At 38.5% G+C, this 22,347-nt stretch overlaps 2 protein-coding genes across 2 annotated transcripts; one reads left to right on the top strand and one right to left on the bottom strand.

The window, feature by feature from the left end:
• Positions 1-9,044: 9,044 nt before the first annotated feature.
• LOC107703086 (G-protein coupled receptor 12-like) lies at positions 9,045-10,998 on the bottom strand. Its single transcript, XM_016505605.1, has 2 exons — positions 10,794-10,998; positions 9,045-10,058 (listed from the first exon to the last, which is right to left on the bottom strand). The coding sequence occupies exon 2, from the start codon at positions 10,033-10,035 to the stop codon at positions 9,055-9,057; it is 981 nt and encodes a 326-aa protein (XP_016361091.1). The 5' UTR covers positions 10,036-10,058; positions 10,794-10,998; the 3' UTR covers positions 9,045-9,054.
• Positions 10,999-17,396: 6,398 nt separating this feature from the next.
• LOC107703085 (NHS-like protein 2) lies at positions 17,397-22,076 on the top strand. Its single transcript, XM_016505604.1, has 4 exons — positions 17,397-17,464; positions 19,087-21,048; positions 21,164-21,302; positions 21,372-22,076. Exons 2-4 carry the CDS (start codon positions 19,158-19,160, stop codon positions 21,637-21,639), a joined length of 2,298 nt encoding a protein of 765 aa, XP_016361090.1. The 5' UTR covers positions 17,397-17,464; positions 19,087-19,157; the 3' UTR covers positions 21,640-22,076.
• Positions 22,077-22,347: the final 271 nt, after the last annotated feature.

Below are 22,347 nucleotides of genomic sequence, written 5' to 3'. Positions count from 1 at the left end.
CCTATAGCAGTCATAATGAGCCCTAGAAATAGAAAGTAGTTATTCAGTGTAAAACCTCAGAGGGAATTAAGAGCACAGTGCATAAAAAGAACATGGGCAAAATAAAACTGTAGACTATGAATCGGGAAAAACCTGAAGAAGTCTCAGGGTGAAACTCCAAATATGGAAAAGGTTAGGATATACAAAGAGGCAACGACGGACTTTCAAAATGCACATTAGATCCTTCTTACCTTACCACCAGTAGAGGATGGCCGAGATTATGTTTTCATAATAGCAGACCCACACCCACCTAGGTCTACACTTACAGAAATACAATTAGAGCGGGTAATGATCAGAATGTATGAAGGCTGGATAGAGAATACCTCAAGAGGTATGGGGTAGTGAATGGAAATCCTCAGATGATTAAAGGATCAGGAACATCTGGAGCAGTTTTGGGATGTTTATGGAAAAAGACCCTTAAGGAGATGACGTGAGGTTCAGATTAGGTACTCAACAAGAGGGAACAGTAAGAATTGCTAGAGGCTCTCCAGAATGGAATAGTATAGCACATACTGTAATGAACTCTAGCAAAGAACAATCTGAAGAAGAGAGCTGGTCTGAACTTATAGCATTAAAGGAGTAAAGTACCAAAACCCTAGCAGCAGAGAAAGGGGCAGACAATTAGAGAAAAAGTGGGGTCAAAAGGTAATTATAAATAAAAAATATATAAAATTAGTATAGTAGTATAGTTAAAATAGCTATATCCCAGATGAAAATGGGAACAAATGACTCCAGAAGAAGAAAGAAAGAAGGACAGAAAAAATAGAACTAGAAGATTGGTGTAAGGTAGGAGATACCATTTGGATACAATTAGAGAATAAGCACAAAAACAAGCCCTTTAAGGACCTAATAACAGAAAGACATAATAACACAAATAGTAGACCAACAGAAAATGGCATCTGGTTTAAAAGATCTTTGGTCAAAGGTGACGAAAACAGGATGTACACGAAAACGAGGAAGCGAAGCTTAGAAGAATGATTGAAATAAATAGTCAGAGAGGAATCATTAGAATAGAGACACGATTAGTAACGAAAAGCAGAACAAACTTTACAGTTACTGATACCCAGCATGAAAAGGACAGGCAAAATGGAAAAATAGGAAATCCTGTTAGCTTGAAATGTAACAGGCTATTTGGTGGAGGAAACTGCAATTTGTGGAAGTTTTGGAGAATATATATGGTGGGATGGTCCAGCTAAAGATAAACCTAAGTGCAAGAAAGATCTGAAGGAAACCAAAGATTAGAAGAACCTAAAATTAGGAGTAATCAGTACAGTCAGCATCCAGGAGCCATAAAAGGAGCTCTATGTGTTGTCTGCGAGGAATGCAGAGTAAAGGATCCCAAGATACTAATGACTCAAAGAACAGGTGATCAGACATGGACAGGCTGGAAATGGATAAAATGCGAGGAATGCATTAGTGATATAGAAAATGGAGCACTGCTGGTTCTAGGGAGACACAGGATGTGGGCATGGAATAAAGCTCGTGGATGGTTAAGCATGAAAATGCAACAAGTGTGTGCTTAGATTTTGCTGCTTCATATTTTGTTGGAACCTGTGACACTTTTTTTCAGGATTCTTTGATGAATAAAATGTTCAAAAGAACAGCAGTTATTCAAAATTCAACAATATACACTCCCGTTCAAAAATTTGGGGTCAGTATTTTTTCTTTTTTCGTTTCTTTATTTGAAATAAATCAATGCGTTTATTCAGCAAGGAGGTGTTAAACTGAAAAAAAAAGTGATAAAGACTTATATTGTTAGAAAAGATTTCTATTTTAAATAAACACTGTTCTTTTTAACTTTATGATTTGAACCGGTGTCAACTGGCATTAAAAGTGGGTGTGCTAACAAGGGTGCTAAAGACAGCAGCCTCTAACAAGTTGTTGTGTGTGGTTTGAGGTTTAGCTCTTACTAGCTAGCCCTCGTTACACTTACTCCCATCCGGCATCATTATGTCTGGTCCTACTCGCACTGCCCCAAGTGGTATTTAAACCAATGTCAACTTGCATGGGAGGTGGGCACACTAACAAAGACACTAAAGACCGCAACCTGTATTGTCAGTCAATTTCCAAGTCATTTTCAGGTAATCCTAAAGATTTTAATTTAAACTGTGCAGGACTTTGAGGGTCAGAGTTCCCCGCTGCTGATCTACATGCACCTCAGCATGTGTATGGACCATATAAACACTTAATCAATAGTTTTACAGTTTGATCTATATCCGACAGCTGCATATGCCTGTTGCAATCTATGTTGTATGTTAGAAAAAGGACCTTTAGTGCCAAGAGAACACAAAAGAAAACACCCTTCCCTCTGCTGAAAATGCTTGCTTCTTCAAACATGGTGAGCGTAATTCTGAATTCTGTTTTTCTAAAGTAATATTTTGCTCCTATGGTAGCCAAGACACCACAGCTATACGGCCATCTGGTGCCTCACAGCATGATGTCAGCTGTGCTTTGACAAAGCAAATTTTCATGTGATAAATCATTCCATTTTAGTTAACCTGCACATGAAAGTCCGCTCCTAAAACACATGCTTAGGCAAATTTATAGATTGCAAAACTACTTTGGTCTGACAGGTCTTGACATCATGAAATCTTGCACTTATATCATGCCACAGATCGTCCCAGATATGGATAACTTTGCTTTCAATAAGGCAGGACAAACAACGTCTGGAAAAAAAGGGTGGGGGAAAGGACAGACAACGTCGAATGCATTGTCTTTGAAGTGACCCCATGTATTTTTATCAGCAGTATGTAAAATTAACAATCAGATGAGAGAGAGGGTGGGACAGGCAGGATCTTGTTTATATCTCCAGCTTCCCTCCTAGGTGTCAGACTCTGTTCCATGTTTTGTCTGTGTCTTGCTCCCCAGGTGTTCCTTTCCCATGTTTAATTTGTCCCAGGTGTTCCCCATGATGGTTTATTGCTCCCAGGTGTGTCTCGTCATCCCCTCCTCCTGTGTGTGTGTATAAAATGTGTTCCCAGTCCCAAGTTCTCTGTCTGCTGTTGTACGTCTTCCTGTGAATGTCTTCGTGTGAACGTCTTCCTGTGTTCCTTCCTCCCTTGGTGCAAATAAAGTCTTGGTAAAGTATTCTCCAGCGTCTCCTCGTGTGTGTGTGTGCGCAACGTGACACTAGGCTATGATGTCACTGTCCTTTTCCATCAGCGAGGCTCCATCTGTCCCTTATATCTCCGCCAGCTCTCCAGTGACTCATTGCGGAGCAGAGTGGATGCTGAGAAGAGACCCCTGACAAACAGATGCACACTACCTGTTTACCCAACGTCAGTGAGTCACATAGGGCCATTCACTCTCTGGTGCATTTATATGTACCTTTTTTACAGCACTGATGTTTCCATTTAGGTATGTGTGCTGAAGCTAGAAAAATAACTTCCTCATGAATTTTTTACGTGACTAATGAACTGGAAGCAATATCCAATTTGACTCATTGTGTGATTGGACAAACATGCAGTGTAATAAGATAATGTGATCCTTGTAGCATACAAGTGTCTTGTATAATCTGTAGTGTTTTACTTACTTTAACAAAAACAACAAAAAAAGTAAACAGTATCCCAGATAGCACATGTACGTCTGCAAGATATATGTTAAAGATTGCTTCATCTGGAAAGCATCTGCTGTGTACAAACATCTGATCTTTAAGTTATCAGTTTTACATACATTCTATGTTGTGAAACATGGTTTTCAAAGGACAGATTGCTATCAAATAGCACACCTAGTTTCCGAACTGATGACGAGGAGTTAACAGAGCAGCCATAAAGTGTTAGACAGTGTTCTAGGTTATTACATGTGGAGGTTTTTGGTCCAATAATTAAAACCTCTGTTTTTTCAGAATTTAGCAGTAGGAAATTACTAGTCATCCAGTTTATCAACTATGCATTACATTAGTTTTGCAAATTTGTATGTTTCATCAAGCCGCGAAGAAATATAGAGCCTCATCAGCATAACAGTGAAAGCTAACACCATGTTTCATGATGATATCTCCCAAGGGTAGCATGTAAAGTGTGAAAAGCAATGGTCCTAGAACTGAGCCTTGTGGCACTCCATACTGTACTTGTGATCGATATGATATCTCATCATTCACTGCTACGGATTGATGACGGTCAGATAAGTAAGATTTGAAACATGACAATGCAATGCCACTAATGCAACATAATTTTGTAGTCTACTCAAAAGGATGTTGTGGTCGATATGCTGCGCTAAGATCCAGTAGCACTAATAGGGAAATACAACCACGATCGGATGATAAGAGCAGGTCATTTGTAACTCTGATGAGAGCAGTCTCAGTACTATAATACGAACTAAATCCTGACTGGAAATCCTCAGAGATACCATTTCTCTCCAAGAAGGAAGAGGATACTGCCTTTTCTAATATTTTTGAAAGAAAAGGGAGATTTGAGATCGGTCTGTAATTAACTACTTCTCTAGGATCAAGTTGTGTTTTTTTTTAATGAGAGGCTTAATAACAGCCAGTTTGAAGGTTTTAGGGACATATCCTAAAGACATTGATGAATTAATAATATTCAGAAGAGGATTAGGAAGGGAGGGATGGATGATGTTGAATTGAGATGTTACTTTGCTTTCATTCTGTCTTGTTTGCTAATTGTAAAAAAAAAGCTCTTTTAGTAGCTTGGATGAAATAGGGTCTAACATACAGTACATGTTGTAGTTTTTGATGAGTTGACAAGTTTATACAATTACAATATAGCAGAGAATGAGTGGAATTGTTCCTCAGGGTATCTATAGTATAATTTTATCTCTAATAGTACCGATCATGGAAGTAAAGAAGTTAGAGAACCACTAGTTTTGTGCATTTTTGTGAGTGTGGAGTTTGGAAAAGACACGGACAATTTTGCAACAGCGTACCAAACGAAAGTGAACAACTGAATCCCTTCACGAAGGGCCCTTCCAGAAGTCCGTTAGTGAAGGGAACATGTGATGGTTTCCATTTGTGATCATGTGATATTTGGTTAGGAGATATTGCATGCATTTTAAAGCAAAGTTTGGGTTGATTTCGACTTCACATACAAACATAAGTAGAATAGGCTAATTAAATTTGTCAGTTTTAATGTAATACAAAATATATTTCGTCAGTGATATAAATATGATTTAGGATGGTAGTGTACGCAAGTTTAAGCAAGTTTAGTTTGAAAATGTTTAATTGTAAATAAGACACAATTAGACAATATTTGAATAAAATAAGAAGAAATATTTATTTGCAACAACTGATGGAGTGCTGAATGCTGAATGCTGCACGCATGCGCAGCGTTGTCAGGGAAACATTTGGTCATTTCCTTCGCCAATGGAGTTCCAAATGCTTATAGGAGACAGTAATGCCCTGCACCCTTCAAAGAACACACTCCAAGGACTCTGCCTTCGAAGGGAGTAGGGCATAGGGATGCTCACTTCCGTTTGGAATTCGCCCGTTTGTCATTGTGGAACCTCACTGCTGGTATTAATCAACAACTGACAGGGCCTACATAATTTTTATATTATTTTTTTATGCTGTTTAAATACATTGTTCTATTACATGTCCTTACAACATTTCAGCTGAATATTAATTATAAATGTTATCTAGATGTGTTCACTACCTGTCTGGCAATGTGTTGATGCTGAAATACACTTAAAAGAAAACTCAGTTTGTCTTTTCAAATCTTCTATCGCGTGTCATTATATTTATCGAGTTTATCGAATAAAGAAGAAATGTGTCGTAATTTCCGGTAAGGGAGCATAGTGAGTATCGATGCGTGGGAAAGAAACATTCGCCTTATTAGAAGTCAGTGTACCATCAGAATGGTTTTGAAACTGATATTTCAAGGTGAAAAAAGTTGCTTTAATTAAAATTCTAAAACACGTACAACATTACACTGACATTTTTTTAATAAAGATTTATTTTTGGCATTTTATGCCTTTATTTAGATAGGACAGTAAGTGGACAGGAAGCAAAGTGGGAGAGAGGGGGGCGGGATCGGCAAAGGTCTGCAAGCCACACTGACATCATTTTTAAATGCATTTATTATCATTACAACTGAAGTATTAGAGATACACATCAGCTTAGTTAGAAGGGCCTTTGAATAATGTCTTGGACAAAGGGGGGCCTTCAAGTCAAAAGGTTGAGAACCACTAGAACATTGTGCAGTAGGCTAGTATTAAATTCCAAACATGAAAAAAAACAGCCATGTTTCTGGAGTGAATGCTGACAGAGATCAGTGACACTGTGACATGTTATTTATGGGACCCGTCTCAATACATTGCTCAACACATGAGGAGTGCAACTTTCTAAGCAAGTACAAAAATATACTTCTATATAAACGCTATACAGAAAATAATTGTAATGTGACATTGTCATGTATAAAGACCAACATTTTATGTTAAACTGTCTTACAAAATTAAAGTCTGACATAATCAAAGCTGCTCAAATAAAATTTTGTCAACGCACAGTACATTCAGACATGTAGATATTTTATACTGGCTATAATATTTAAAATAACACAGTAGTTTAATTCAAGTTCAGTAAATCGAACGTGTCAAATTTGGTTCTTTGGCTGCCTCTACTAGCAGATTTTGTCTCAGGTGACCTGATGACATTGAACAGACATCCCATCAAACCCAGAACTACATGGTATGACGCCCTTTTAGTAGATGATGCTGGTGTTTTCATAGCGGGCCCCACATCCTAAGAAGACGATTGTGAAGACAAACACAACTCTTCTCTATTTTCTGTTAAATTTACAAATATAAAATGATTGCGAAACAGTTTGCAACACATTAAAGCAAGTGCAGATAAGGCATACTGAACCAGACATTCACACAACACCGTTTAGGTCATTCGACTGATGTCAGCATCAATGAAATGCGAAAGCAATCAATAGTTGAAGGATTAGTCTGTTCGTCCAGTAAGTGAGTAGTGTTGTGACAATACACCTGGAAGTTCACATCAACATATATCAGCATATTAGAAATAATGTAGAGAATTTAAAACCGAAACATGCATTAATAATTTAATATTTGTCTAGTTTAACACATGTTCTGCTATCCTAAACGAATCACTGTTCAGGTTCCTGAACATGAACAACCAGCAACGGAATGGAACGCCAATGGAATATTTGTACAGTGGTTAGTTTGATTGCAAAAATTAGTATTGACATAAGCTGTGGAAATACGTTTTTTTGGAATAATTGAGAAACCTGTCAACATCTTAAGGGAACATTTTAAAGAATGCAAGCATACCACAGTGCTTACAGACAACAACTCAGTGTGTATGCTATATTTGAATAATTATAGGTCTATATATACCCTTTTGATGATGATGATGATGATGTTATTTGTATTTGGACACCACATTACTATTTGATTATCTGTGTTGAAATGCAATATTGAAATCCTGTCTAAATGCATACAGAAACATCCATTTATATCAATGCCAACAAAACTTCACTACAGAAATTGCAGATCAATCTTTACATTACAGGCTTCGTGTTAACTCTGTGCTCACATTCTGAGTATAATGTACAACATGTACTTAATGTGTAATTGTTTAGCGGAGCAGCTTGTATGCTGTATTTTGACAGCACTGAACTGAAGTGCAATGGTGTTTTTCTGTGGTTTCTAGTGTTTTGTTGTCAATTTGTGTGGCTTTTCTGTGAATTAATGAGGTATTTCAGTAGTTTGACTGGATACCGTTGTTTTGGAAATCACTTCGTGTCCTGGATGTTATTATAATGTTTAGCTAAAAATATTGTATTATTTAGCCACAATATTTCATAATTATTATTATTAACCAGCAGCAGATTGTAGTTATGCTGTGGCTATGCTTACTGTGGTTCATTTTACAATACTGTAGGCATCCTGCATATCTGCCATACAAACAACAATCAATTAATTGTACATTCATCCTTCCATTTTCTGTGTTTGCTTTTGTCACAAGGAAGAACATATGCCATATCTCGACTCAGTGGCTAGGAAACACCCTGGACAACTACGAATTATTTGCCCAGTACAGTAAGTCATTGTACAGTATGTCTTAAACATTATAGATAGTTTTTTAACAGTACAATTGTACAGTGGTTTGAAGCAGCTTGCAGGTTATTTGTTGCCAGTCAGTACGGAGCCCCTAAGGGGACACGGTGATGGAAAAAAATATGTGATGGGAGGAAAAATTATATTTTGATGATTTTGTGTACACTGACAAAACCATCGCGTTCCCCCGAGAAATTTGCAGTTTTCTTGCAAAACATTTGCATTCTCTCGCAAAACTATTGCATTTCCATGAGAAACTTTCCATTCACTCACAAGAGCACTGAAATGTAATTTTTCCTCCCAAATCATATTATTTCTATCATAATCATTTCACGAGCGAAAGCAAAGTTTCTTGGGGCAACACAAAATTTTTGCGAGTGAATGCAAAATTTCTCGGGGATATGCAAAACTTTTGAGTGCACATGCAAAATTTATTGGGGGAACACAACAGCTTTGCGAGAGAATGCAAAAACATTGAAATACAGTTTTTCCTCCCACCTCATATAGCGCAAAGTTTCTTGAGGGAATACAAAAGTTTTGCAAGTGAATGCAAAGTTTCCAGCATGCTCAGCAGAGAATGTGAAAGTCTTGCAAGAGAATGCAAAAACATTGAAATATAATCTTTCTTCCCACCTCATATTATTTCTATTATTCCTCCCAAATCATATTATTTCTATCACAAACGTTTCACGAGCGAATGTAACGTTTCTTGGGGCAACACAAAAGTTTGGTGAGTGAATGCAAAATTTCTTGTGAAAATCTTGCGAGAGAATGCAAAAACATTCAAAAAGCACCAAAATTTCTGATTACCAGTTAATTATAGTAACATGTCATACTGTCTGTGTAACATGGACACAATGATATGAAGTGCTACCAAATCAGCCAAATAAAATAAAAAAATTCCTCACTCCACTGGATTACAATATGTGGATTAAAATGCGCCATGTGAGGCCACTGCCAACATTGTGCTTTAAACTGAAGATGCTACACATCGCTCGGTGTCCTGGGTCGCATGGTGAATCTGTAAGGCATGCACCAGCAACAAGCTATCCTCAAAGATCGGAGAATTTCAGGGTTCCTGAACGCATATATCATGGGGTTTATGATGGAGTGGCAGATGGCCGGAAGAGCTGTAGCATAGGTGTAGATCACAGGGGTTCGGGTGTCCGCCACCAGCGAGTACATGGCGAGGGGGATCCAACAGAACGCGAAAGTGCCCAGGATGGTGGTGAGGGTGGAGACCCCTTTCGTGGTGGAAGACGAATGCGAGGTAGTCATAAACTGACGCTGAACGGCGATTTGCTGAGCGTGCCGGAAAGCGATCTTGCAGATCTGAAGGTACAGCTGAAGAATGAGAGCGAAGATCAGTAGGAAGGACACGGCGAGCGCCGCGGCGTTGTTTTTGTTCACCGGTCGACAGATGCTACAGGTGCTCTCGTCCTCCAAGCAGTTCCAGCCCAGGACGGGGAGCGAGCCGAGCGCGGTGCTGATGACCCACATCAGGATGAGTGTGATGTAGGTGAACGTCACCGTGCGCTCGGTGTGGTACGTCAACGCGGTGTACAGCGACAGGTAACGGTCCACGGTGATTGCCAGGATGTTGAGCACAGAGGCCGAGAAGGCTGTAATGAGGAGCCCCGCCGACAGTAGCGTGACAAATCCTGAATCGATTATGTAAGTTACGATGAAATTGAGGATCAGGCCCAGGCCGGCCAGGACGTCAGCAAACGCTAGACTCCCGATGAGGACGAACATAGGCGCTCTCAAGGAGGGCGTGTAGGCGATCAGAGCGATCACCACTGCGTTCTCGCAGGACATGAGCGTGCCCGTCACACACAGCAGCACGTCCCACGGGTTGACGATTATGGGCACCGGCTCCAGCTCCCAGGACGGGGCAGACGACGTGTTTCTTCCCTCTAATACATCCCAATTCAAAAGAGAAGTGTTTTGGAGCAGGTTACTCATCGCTACAGCAGGAGGGTGAATCACTGGAAATGAGTCAAACAGGAGAGTCAGACTAGAGTGCATGCAATAGATAAATAGATAGACTAGAACGATTGATCGATTCATTGTCAATTGAATCATTCAGTGGAGTTTTGGTTTCTTACCACTGCTGTCACATTTGATTCCATCAGGTGGGGTTTAAAAGACACTTAATATTCAGTCATTTTATCAATTTAACTGCACTTTCATATCAGATGTGAACAAAAATTTATCTGAATTTAGATTAATAACACTAACTTTGCAACTGTTATTGAACTGAGTCAAATCAACAGTTTGTTGACTAATGAGACTAAAGCTGAATGTTAACACTATTGTTCGCTGTAAAGCTGTTTTATAGCTGAAATCAAATTAGTTTCATAATCGATTAATTTTACAACATTAACAGTTATTTATCTGTTTACTAATGTGAAACAATTTATATTGTATAAAGTGCTATACATGTGACTTAAAATTTACCAAAAATATACTACGCAACAAAAGCAAACCGGATTTGAACATCCGTCACAGATCTGTTAACATATTTCAAAGTATATTCAAAAGAGGAGTGACCTATTTTTAGACAGATTCCATTTTTAGCCCTCTGCTGCATGGAAAAAATGAGGGGCTATACTTCATTCAGACATTCTGAGGTGATAATCAAGCCTCTTAACTAAAGTTAAAAAAAATTTTTTTTAAATCTCATTGTTGTAAATCATTGTGAAACAAAGACCGGTACCAACCACAGAACGAGCTCGTTTCTCCATCCCTCTTCCATCAAGTGAAGATGAAGAATAGATGAGGCTCAGGAAAGCATCCCATGACAAGCGCATCTTTTTAAGATGAAAATGAAGACGTGGGTGAAAAAGAATATATCGGCTTGCGTCTGTTGTTGTTGTTTTTATTTATTTGAGCCCTTTTTTCTCCGTTTATTGGCATCAAGGTTTCCTACCTGGGCAGCGTTCAGCCTTGGCTTGTCATTCCGCTCATAACGCGTTGGCAGTTCACAGACAGCTGCAAGTGTCTGAGAGTGCAAGTCTGAGAGTGCAAGCGCCAGCTGCAGCCAGACCCTTTTGAGACAGCGGCGCCTGCTTGTTCGCATCTGATTGGTGGCTGAGATGACTCGCACAGCTGACGTCAAGAGCCCGGTCTGCGCTTTGATTCAGAGCATGTGGTACTGAAGAACAGCACAGCCCATGCTTTCACAGCCACAACAGCACCCATCTACACCGCGAACGCGACGCGACGCGACAAAACCCAGAACGCTTTTACTGTCCGCGGAGAGAATTATGATTAAAATGTGAAAGAAAGTAGAATTGAAATGGAATTAAATTGAACTGCTGTTGCTTTAAATAGGCTGCATTTCATTCTTCAGTATGAATTACACAGAAACATGCACACCAGTGTATCAACCAGGAATAATCAATCTGCATCTGTATTTCAGTGGTTTAACTGTAATTGCTACAGGAATAAAGAGTCATTATATCTATTGGTTTTACACTGAGGAAGTTTTTTTCTCAAGCAAAACTCAGTGGACTAAGGTCTAAAGGACTAACTACATTTCCTAGTCACTCTTGACACATGCATTTGCGTCATATTAGTAAAATCAATCCCCAACTTATTCCGAACAGTTAACACAAATTCAACAAAACAAACATTTATAAAAACCTTTTTAGACAGCAGACATCCATACTGCAACTACAAAGTGTCCCCAAGTGAAACATGCATTGAAGATTTTTTTCTCAAATAACATTAGCATTTTTGTCATATATATATATATATATATATATATATATATATATATATATATATAAATGGCCAAAAATATATGTATGTGAATACATTTTCTACCCATTTAACTTTTGGCCTTTTTCGTTTATTTATTTATTTGGTTTGTTGTTGTTGTTGTTTTTGTTGTTGTTGTTGTTGCTGTTGTTGTTGTTGTCTGTAATCCGTAATATGTGTGAACATATAAAACATTTGAATAAAAAAATCAGCCAGGAACATACTTTACAATGTAAAAAAATATATATAGTGTATATTATTATTATTATTATTATTATTATTATTATTAAATCATTATAAATCTAGATTTGATCTCTTGGCTATTCCATCCACATCTGCATTCAGCCTAAATGTAGGTTTCTATAAGATTGGAAATGTATTTTCTTGCCCCTGAAATAAATTTTGAAATATATTTTGGTATGTGAAGGTTGAAACTAAATATTTTCTATTTTTTAAATATATTTCATAGAGCTTCACTGTCTACGAACACATATTTACCATATATTTAAAATCTATTTTTTTTCCCAGAAAAAGGTGAAATCAATGGACATCTGTTTTGTTTTGAGAACATTAATAGACTATTGAAAAAAGAATGATCACACCATTGTAAACACATTAGATAGTGGAGCTACTACAGAATATTTCCATAGACATAGAACATTAGCAGAATTTAATGATTTTTTTTTTTTTATAAATAAATGGACAACAATCTAAAAGCTGCTCCGCGTAAGGCAGGCCAATAAGTAATATTTATTAATCCTGAAATTATATTTAAAATAATAGATGTTTACTCAAAAGCTTTCATGTGCTGGTGCTGGCCATGGTGCTGATTGTAGTTGATGGAGTTGACGCCAGATGGCAGCAAACTCACATTCAACAATAACAAGGGCCCTCTGATGATGCAAATGTGATCCTAGTGGCTTCTTTTTATTTGTCAGCGACATTTAGAATGAATTCATCTACTATAGTATATTATATATACATCGTCATGATCAATCAATTACAATAGGAAAGCGTTCCTGTAGCCCAAACAGTAGATAATGGCACTATCAACAGACTTTTTGAAGAAGATATGACTTTGACTTCCAGGGAAGGCATGAACGTAGCCTACACCTTCAAGGCAAAGTCGCTTCACACTTTAAACATTAGAAAGAAGGTACTTCTTCTTCTACAAAGGGTTAAAAGCCTTTATTATCATTTTGGCTGGTCACATTAAAGGACATTAAAATTGTTTACAAATATTTAAAAAATAAATAAATAAAAACAACATCAACTGCACACTGATGCAATTTTGCCCTCGTTTCACGTTTTATCGACATCGTCAGTTTTGTCATGATATATCATCTCAAGCATTCATTTGGAGTACCAAATGAATATTTTTGGTATTCCTTTTATAGATATTAATAGATTTCACATTTCCCAAAGAGGAAATTGGGAGCAGAATTAATCCAGCTGAGAATATCCTACAATTCAAGGCGATCACACGCCAGTCTCCGGACCCAAGTAAAAAATAATGTTTGTCTTTTAGTCACTGAGTTTATATCTGATATAGCTCGGTCTGTCATAGATTTCCCACTGGCTGCTGAATCACTCTCTCCGTCTTAAAGAAAAACTTGATATTTCAGCTTGAATCCTCACCATTTCAGTCATTTTTTTAAAGGAGCAGTTCACTCAAAAATTAAAATTTGCTGAAAATGCACATCCAAGATGTAGCAGTGAATGGGTGCCGTCAGAATGAGAGTCCAAACAGCTGATAAAAACATCACAATAATCCACAAGTGATCAACAACACCAAGCCAAAAGCTGTGTGTTTGTAAGAAACAAATCCATCATAAAGATGTTTTTAACTTCAAGCTGTTACTTCCAGTCCAACATATCTATAATCCATAACATTGCTTTCTCCATTGGAAAAGTCATCTTGTCTGAATCAGGAGAGAAATATGCATAGAACAAACACCATTTACAAGTGAAAATAGTCCAAAAACAAATATGTGGGTGGATTTTGATGTGAGAGGGCAACCGTTTCAATTTAAAATGGTGGATTTATTTCTTACAAACACGCAGCTTTTGTCTTCTCAAGACATTAACTGATGGACTGGAGTGGTGTGGATTACTTGTGGATTATTGTGATGTTTTTATCAGCTGTTTGGACTCTCATTCTGACGGCACCCATTCACTGCAGAGGATCCACTGGTGAGCAAGTGATGCAATGCTACATTTTGAAGAAACAAAACTACATTTTTGATGGCCTAAGGGTCAGTAAATGTTCAGCAAATGTTAATTTTTGGGTGAAAATATTCCTTTCAGTTTGTTACATTAAATAATGAAAGTCTGAAAGCAGGCATCTCTATGGCTCATCCGTGACTGGCTATCTGTTCCAGATTTATCACAAAACAAATAGATACCAAATGTGTCCCAGTTACTGATTCACATCTACAGCAGGAATTTTAATGCATATGTGAGTACACTGAATATTAAAATAAATTGTATTAAAACAGACATGTTTTGCCCACTTGTCTGAACAATAAGTGTTTATAAGCAAACAACTATAACTATAAAAACTTGCAATCAAACCCATCTTCAAGAGTCTCCTAGCCCAGAATGTCATAGACACTTGGAGGCTGACATTTGACTTTGACTAGTAAGCAAACACTCAAACCATCAAAAACACTTCTAACACCCTAACAACCACATTAATAACACTTTGGTGTCATGGCAACAAAAATAAATAAATAAAAAACAAAAACGCCGTAAAGATGTAGAAAAGTCATTCAGTTTAGGGCACATGTCACGTCCCTTGATGATGATTATATATTTTCTAACAATCTACTTCAGAAATATCATATTTTATACATTAAGGGACAGCATATTTTAATCTCACACAAATTGTTTGTGCACGCTATGTTTCAGTTTGCTTGAAGTTAAATTATTTTTGCAGTGTCCTTTTTTTGAAGTGAATTGGTCTTGAGACCAAAATAATCATATTATCTATATTAAATGTATTTTTGAATTATAAATGTGTCAGAAAAATATATTTTTTTTAGATTAGATTAGATTTCAATTAAGAAAATATTTTATTTTGCTCATGTACGACAGTTCTGTCAACTAAGTTACTGACCAAACAAATAAAAAATAGTTTCTCACAACAACATGCAACCATTTTATCTACAATAACCCATTGTCATGATCTTACATACTCATGGATTGCAATATTTTTATGATTTTAATTTAAATATGTATTGAAATTTGAGTTTAAACTGATCAAGAAAATAACATGTGGTTGGCCAAGGCTCTCCACTGAAATTGTCAAAAGTCAAAATTAAGAAATTGTCAACTATGTTACCCGTCAAACAAGTTACTGTGTAGAGATAAAATAGCTGTATTAGTTGTAGTTGTTTTATATCCATACAGATAGTATTGCATACAGCAATGTAGCATAACATCTCTTAAAATGATCTTTAAAATATATTTATATGATTAAACAATTTCCTGTGCTGAGAATATTACATGGATATCTGCAAAAAAAAAAAAAAGATTCTTAAAATTCTTTTACAACAATCACTGAATATGGAACAACCGATAAAATAACGTTTAAATACTTGAGTTGAGTCTGTAGTGGCGTAACAAAACATTTTTTAAAAATTGCATGGCTATGGAAATGTCCAAATTTAGTTCTGAATGTAATTTGAAGTGGTTGTTTCAATCTTTCTTCGAAATGTCTGTTGCATTTTGAACTTTTTATCTAACTGAAATTTTGTAATTGGCACAGATCATCTGAAAATCATTCAGGTTGTATTCCTTTAGTGTAAGCTAAAAAAATCTCATTCTGAATAATGGAGCTGCATGTTTTTGGGTGTAGTCCTTATATTGTGTGGTTTCGGATCCTCCCCAGGTGCCTTCTTGACTTTGGTCATTAGTTTAATTTAATCTTTGCGCAATCTAGAAACCAAGCTTTGAGTTTTCTGTCACTGTCCGCTTGAGCAAATGTGCTTCCTCTATTTGAAGGGAGTGTCTCTTGTTTTGTTTGTGGCTTTGGTGACAATTTTTAGAAAAATGATGTCAACTATGGGACAGCACCCATGAGTGAGGACATGCACTGAAACTGAACTGCTGGAGGGAAAAAAAAACATTTCCTTTCACTTTTGGTGTGAAAGGGCTTTTACATATACGCCACAAATAGAACTTTTTTATATTAAAAACAAACAAGCCCAGCCCAGATGAGAAAAAGTAACGCAAAAATACGTAGGCGCATTACTTTCCATAAAAAGTAACTAAGTAATGCAATTAGTTACTTTTTATGGAGTAATGCATTACTTCCCGCACAAGCAATCAATGTTTGCACCTTCCACGATGGACTTCACTCGCCTACACCTCAGCCTTATGACGGACTTCTCCATCAGGCACAAACTGACCACTGCCGGCTTCATCTCAGTCTTAGGATGGACTGCACAGAGAATAAACAGTATTTGGCTACAGCATTTGCAAGAATTGAAACAAAAGACACACGTGCACCTCATCACTCAACACTTAAGAACTAAGCTTGCAGTTCAATCGGCTGCATCTGAATTCTTTTCTAGGATCTCCTTGCATGATTTTATAAATCTAACTGGATGAGGCATCTGTGATTACAGCAACGGTTACCCTCTATGATTATACATCACCCCATTTGACCCTCTGTACTAATAGTAAAACATCCTCAAGCACTCCTAGTCTAAGTTCACTCATGCTGTTGAGTGCAAGGCTACACTGAGTATTACCACATGAAGTTTTACGATCAAATGGGCTTGTTATGCAACCGAGTTGTGTAATACGAAATTATTATATATTTCACACCTCTTCAAACATGCACTCACACCACCTCTGTTGTTGAAATGTGGAAAATGCAGAACAATGGTTAATGCCTGTTTCGCAGTGTTCCTGGAAATGGGTGGATCTGACTTCAAGTCTCACTCGCTCAGTTGTGACAACTACACCTGCAGTGATATGCATGAGAAGCATCACTGTGACTGCGATCGTTTTTAGTTGTTTTCATACCATACTGCAATGCTGCACAAAGTGAGGACAATCGGTTTTATCGAAACAGTTGGTGCATTGATTCTATTCGTTTGCTTAGACTCAATGTTACATAACATTATTCTTAATATCAACTATGAGATCACTGTTTCTATGTTAATGCACCCCATCTGATTATCAGAGTAATTGCTAATCCATACAGGCATAGCTAACATACAGTATGATCAATGATCTAATATAGGTTACAGTGGATTTTATTGAAATTCCATTTTGGATGAGAATCTGCTTGCATTGTGGATTCTGACTTATGGCTGGGTATGTAGCTGTTTTTTGACAAGCAGCACAGTGAATTTTCCAGTGTCTCTGAGGATTTGGTGTTTATATAATATGTCTCTCTCTCTCTCTCTCTCTCTCTCTCTCTCTCTCTCTCTCTTTCTCTCTCTCCTCACTCAGCATTCAACGAACTTGAACTCGGAAAGGAAGCAAGCAGCCCACTTCCTATCGTCATGGTAACAGCATGTGAATGTGTTGAGCCAGAGCAGTGAGCTAGAGAGACACAGCGATAGAGTGGGAACAGCATCACATGGCACGGCTCGGTCTCCAGAGCAAATGAAAGGTAAGACGAAGGGGAAAAAATTTGATATTTTGAGGACGATTGGGTTTGACATCCTCAGATCACTGGGAAATGTCCTTTACTGCATTTAAAGGTTTGTTGATTTCATGCCTTTGTCTGTGACGTTTGTCCTCTGCAGCAATATTGTGTATTTTGGCAAAGTGACCTCTGACTTTGGCCGTGCAACTTTGCAGTTTCTAAAACGGGTTCATTTGGCCTCATATTTTTTCCAACCTGTCATGGGTGTCATGCACGTCAATATGGTTACAAAACATACATATTTCTGGCCGTAAGCAGCAATGTCACAATGCACACGCAAGAGCATGTGAGTAGCAAGATGTGTGCTTCTTCAGTGTTTTGTTGATCTGAAAGATTCCTTTGGTAATAGCACTCATGACAACTTTCATGTCAACCACTGGTCATTTATTATAAACGCAGAGCGACAGGTTGTTGAGGTCTGAGTAATAGAAAAGCAGGTGTAAACATTTGGTATCATTTTCAGAGCGAGCATCAGGTTGATGGCGTCCTTCTCAGCAAGAAGCTTGGGACACTCTACATGTCTCATTTAATTGCAAAACCATCATAAATATAGGTTGGAATAGCAATATGCTTCGATTTTAGATTCATTCTTTGTATTTTCTATTCCTATTTCTTACAGATACTTCTCTTAGATATACTGTATCTGAGACATTTTAAAGATGTCTTTGCATTTTTAAATATAGTTAGTATTGTCCTGACTCTGTTTTAAGTGAATATAACGAATGCATTCACATAGTACTTGCATGATGCGTATGCTGCGTTCGGCTGTCTGTGACACAATTTGAACATTTTTTAGATGGATAAATGGGCTTCAGTTTTGAATAATCATGTCAGCTTATTTTGAAAGGTATGAGCAGAGTGCAGATATTCTGAGCGATCATTCTGTTTTTGTTAGGTGTGGTGTAGTGTGACATCATCACTTAATTAATATTATATTAATAATGAGTATGTTCTTTTTGTCCAAGGCCCTTGGGCTGCACAAGATTGAGGGGAAGATATAAAACAAATGGAATTCACAAAATCACTTAACTTTAAATGCCCAGTTTTATTTCCAAGACTGGTAAAGCACAGATTTTATTTTCTTTTACTTACAACAGAAATTGTAAAGGCCAGCCTGTTTCTTATCACTCTAAAGAAGTTTTGGCCTTTTAACCCTCATCTGAGCATTAATGGCCCCTGCTGTTCAATAAAATAACATGGTGTATCCCTACAGTATGTATTATACAAAAAAGTTAGCTTTGGTATATAGTAACTTCATCAAAGCAATCATGCTTCTCATTTTGAATAGCATTCTGTTGTCCATTGTCACTCGTGATAAATGCATGTGGAAATACAGTTGAGATTCCTCTTGAGTCTGCTTTCTGTCTCTATATGGATTAACAGGTAACTGTTGCCATGGCAAACACCCACTCATGTGCCAAACAAAGACCAAGATGGGCAGATTTTCTCTTCCACACTTTTTAGTCCACTCTGTTTAAAGCATTTGGACAGTGATGTCACCCATGAGTGGAAAAGGCAAATTGAGTATTTGCCTTTATGTTGTAACATCACAGCCCTGCAATGAATTATTCTTTCTGTTGCCACAGGAACAGCTTGAAGGAGCTAATGGAATATCTCTGCAACAGATTCATGGGAAAGTGCTGAACTAAAATCAAAGATGGAAAACACAACCTTGGTTTGTTCTGCCCAAGGCGGCTGGTGCGGCCCGAACGTTTCCACCTTTTCATCCAAGTGGGATGATAACGTGAACTCCTTTCTGATGGCACCTGATGTGATCAAACCCCCTCCACAGTTCCAGGATCCAGAGGAGCCAAGCCAGGCATCACCCACTAACTCCGCTGCCGTGATAAGACGAGATAAAGATTGCGTGAGTTCCATGAGGAATGAGCGTAGGAGTAGACCAACCAGTAACATAGAGCTCCACAGACGCTCCTTGTCACTTTCCACCACTGTCAATACCAACCCAGGTGTGGCCCGGCGCCGGTGCGAAAGCTATGCACTTTCATATCCCAGCAGCAGCTCAGAGGACAGCGGCAGCGACAGCACCTCTGTCAGGAGGGGAGATCGACTCCCGGATGCAGTGCCGCGATCTAGGTCCCGAAGCATTGTCCTCAAGAAGGCCAAAAGGAAACCGGCTCCACCTGTGCGAACAGTATCATTGCAAAGGCTCGCGGCGGAGAAGAATTCAGAACACAAATTACAGGGGCTTCATCTGAAAAAAGACGCCCAAAGCATAATGATACTGCCAGATCTCATTCCAACCTCAAAGCAAGAAGTTGCTAAGTGCAAGAAACCAACTCCCACAGCTGAAGCACCTGGCTTAGTGGCACTGAAGACATCTGTCTCTTCTCACCGAGCACTAAATGAGCTTCGATCCAGTGAACCATGCAAGTCGGGCTTGGGCCCCTCTGGAGAAACTCCGATAAACGAAGGTAATTCTGAAATAAACACATCCCCATCTTCTTCCCACTCCTCGCCCTCCCAGCCTTCCATCTCTTCTCCTTCCAAATGCTTCGGGTCGAACTCTCCATCGAGTGGCTATGCAAGCCAATGCGAAACACCCACTCAATCAGTCCTGTCCTCAGTTACCGCGGGACCTTCTCAACTGGGCTGCAGAATGCGCCATAAGCCTTCCAGTGTTATTCCTGGCCAAAGGGCAAGAAACTGCAATGCAAGGCTATCTCTTCAGCTTCCTGAACTTCAGCAGCACACTCCTGATCCAGAACCGGTTCAGCCAACAGCAAACCGCCGCTACTCGGACAGCACCGAAGCCACCAGACCCAAGCAAAGGATGAGTAACAGTTTGTTGATCATGCCCGTGATTACTCAGGAGGACCTGAACAACGTGCATTTGCGCTCGGTCAGCAGCTCCGATCTTGAGAATGCACAGGAAACTACAACGGACGTTATCGAGGAGGAGACTGAAAGGGGTGGAAGCTCTTTAAGCCCCACAAACAACCAAAAAGCCAAACCTCCAGTGGCTCCCAAGCCCCAGAGAAGTAAATGGCCACCCAATGCCATGGTACAGCCACGTTTTGGAACGGCTTCTGATCCAGAACCGCCAACGGTCACAGCCAGTGAGAGACCAGAAGACATTTACGCAATGATTAGCAAAGCAAAACCCACAGTGACTGTACCATCACAAAGTACTGAACGAGCACATCATCAGAGGCAGCGGAAGGACTGCTACTTTTTGGAAGGACATTCTCCACAGCCGATGAGAGAGTCCCATCTGCCACAACCCCCATGCACTTTTGAACCACAGAATCCAAATGTGCTCCCCTTCAACACAACCACCTGTTCTAACCAATATGAACTTCATAAGAAGAGAAGAGCCCCACCACTGCCTCTGACAAAGACACCAGCTGTGGACAATTCACTTTATTATAACTCAGCTGCTCAGAAAAGCTCAGACGATGCCCAGTCTCCAAATAAACTCTGCAAGTCTCCGAAGTCTCCAATCTCTGCAAGTCAATATCATGTGACCCTATATGGTGTCATTCCATCTTACCCTATGGTCATTGAGCAACAGCACTCAAATGCACCAGGTAAGAGAACTGTAATAGGCAAGAATTTTATCTTTTGGTTTGTGAAACTGCTATATACCATAATCAATAATTACTGTCTCCAAGGCTCATAATATCCGATTCTTAATGTCAACAGATCATCCAACTTATGATGTAGAGAAGAGGGACCGAACGCCTGACCTTGGACCTCTACAACTGGTAGGAGAGGAAGACGATGTGTTTCTTTACAAGTCCCAATCTCAAACAACAGAGGACCTATTCACCATAATTCACAGGTAAATACTGTAGTTTCCAGTACAACTCCAGTCTTCTGTTCTTCTTCATATTGTTTTCCCATTTTGCAGGTCTAAAAGAAAGCTCCTGGGTCGTAAAGACTCCTTCGAAAATAAGCAGGGTGACCCTGGCACTCAGACACTTGGCAGTGGAGCTTCCAAAATCAGTTCTCAAAATGACAACTTCATGGCTTTTCTGAGAAGGACAAGAAGTGCCAAGGGTAGTTGCAGTGAACGAATCTCAGCCACAGAGCTCCTCAGAAGCTCCAAGCCCACAGCTACCATTGCAGCAAACATGACCCACTGCAAAAATAGCTATGAACAGTCACATGGTCCATAAAGCATCTCTTTGTTCGCAGTCATGTTTTATATCTAAACTACTTTGTGACAAATGCCTTGTTAAAATTTCTGAAATAATATCGAAGTATCAAGAAATTGGCTTGTAAATATTCGCTTTTTTGTTTTGAATAAGATCTAAAGTAGAGCTTTAAGAAGTTAAAACGTATATCTTCCTGAAACACGGATGTTGTTGTGAATGATAACAGAATGATTCTCATTTGTAAATTCAAATACAGCTTTATGTGTTAATGTAAATGTAAATGTTTTAAGAGTTGAGATGCTATCCTGAGAAAATATTACAGTTGTAGTCACATTGTTACTGAATATTAAAACATAAATAATTTGTTGTGTTTGGACTTCCTGCCTTCCATAAAAATAGCAGACTATTGTATATCAATGACTGTTTTAAAGATGTTCTGCTGTAGATTTGCACATGTTCAGTATATTAAATTACTTTTCAGAAGTGACTCTTGATTATTTTTGAGTTTCTCAGAACATTCTACAGTATATTCACCCTTTGCATGCATTTCATTTGTTTTATGTTCACAGAAAGGCATTTTTATTATTTATGCATATAGTTTATCATGTATCTCTATATATCAAAGTACCATTAGATATGTGGGATGTGTGAGGAAGAGCTGGCAACGAATAATTCCATATGAATTAATATAATCTTCAGGTTGCATATACGTAAATCTGCAATGCCACC

The sequence above is a fragment of the Sinocyclocheilus anshuiensis genome, unplaced genomic scaffold, assembly GCF_001515605.1.
Source record: "Sinocyclocheilus anshuiensis isolate Anshui unplaced genomic scaffold, SAMN03320099.WGS_v1.1 scaffold1063, whole genome shotgun sequence".
NCBI lineage: Eukaryota > Metazoa > Chordata > Actinopteri > Cypriniformes > Cyprinidae > Sinocyclocheilus > Sinocyclocheilus anshuiensis.
This window is presented reverse-complemented; position numbering and strand designations above follow the sequence as displayed.

What these genes read in the sequence shown, in the direction of transcription:
- LOC107703086 (XM_016505605.1), bottom strand. Translation starts at nt 10,035, where the DNA reads ATGAGTAACCTGCTCCAAAACACTTCTCTTTTGAATTGGGATGTATTA.
- LOC107703085 (XM_016505604.1), top strand. Translation starts at nt 19,158, where the DNA reads ATGGAAAACACAACCTTGGTTTGTTCTGCCCAAGGCGGCTGGTGCGGC. An exon ending in ACAGCACTCAAATGCACCAG is followed by an intron (nt 21,049 to 21,163) that starts GTAAGAGAACTG and finishes TAATGTCAACAG; the next exon opens with ATCATCCAACTTATGATGTA. An exon ending in CTATTCACCATAATTCACAG is followed by an intron (nt 21,303 to 21,371) that starts GTAAATACTGTA and finishes CCCATTTTGCAG; the next exon opens with GTCTAAAAGAAAGCTCCTGG.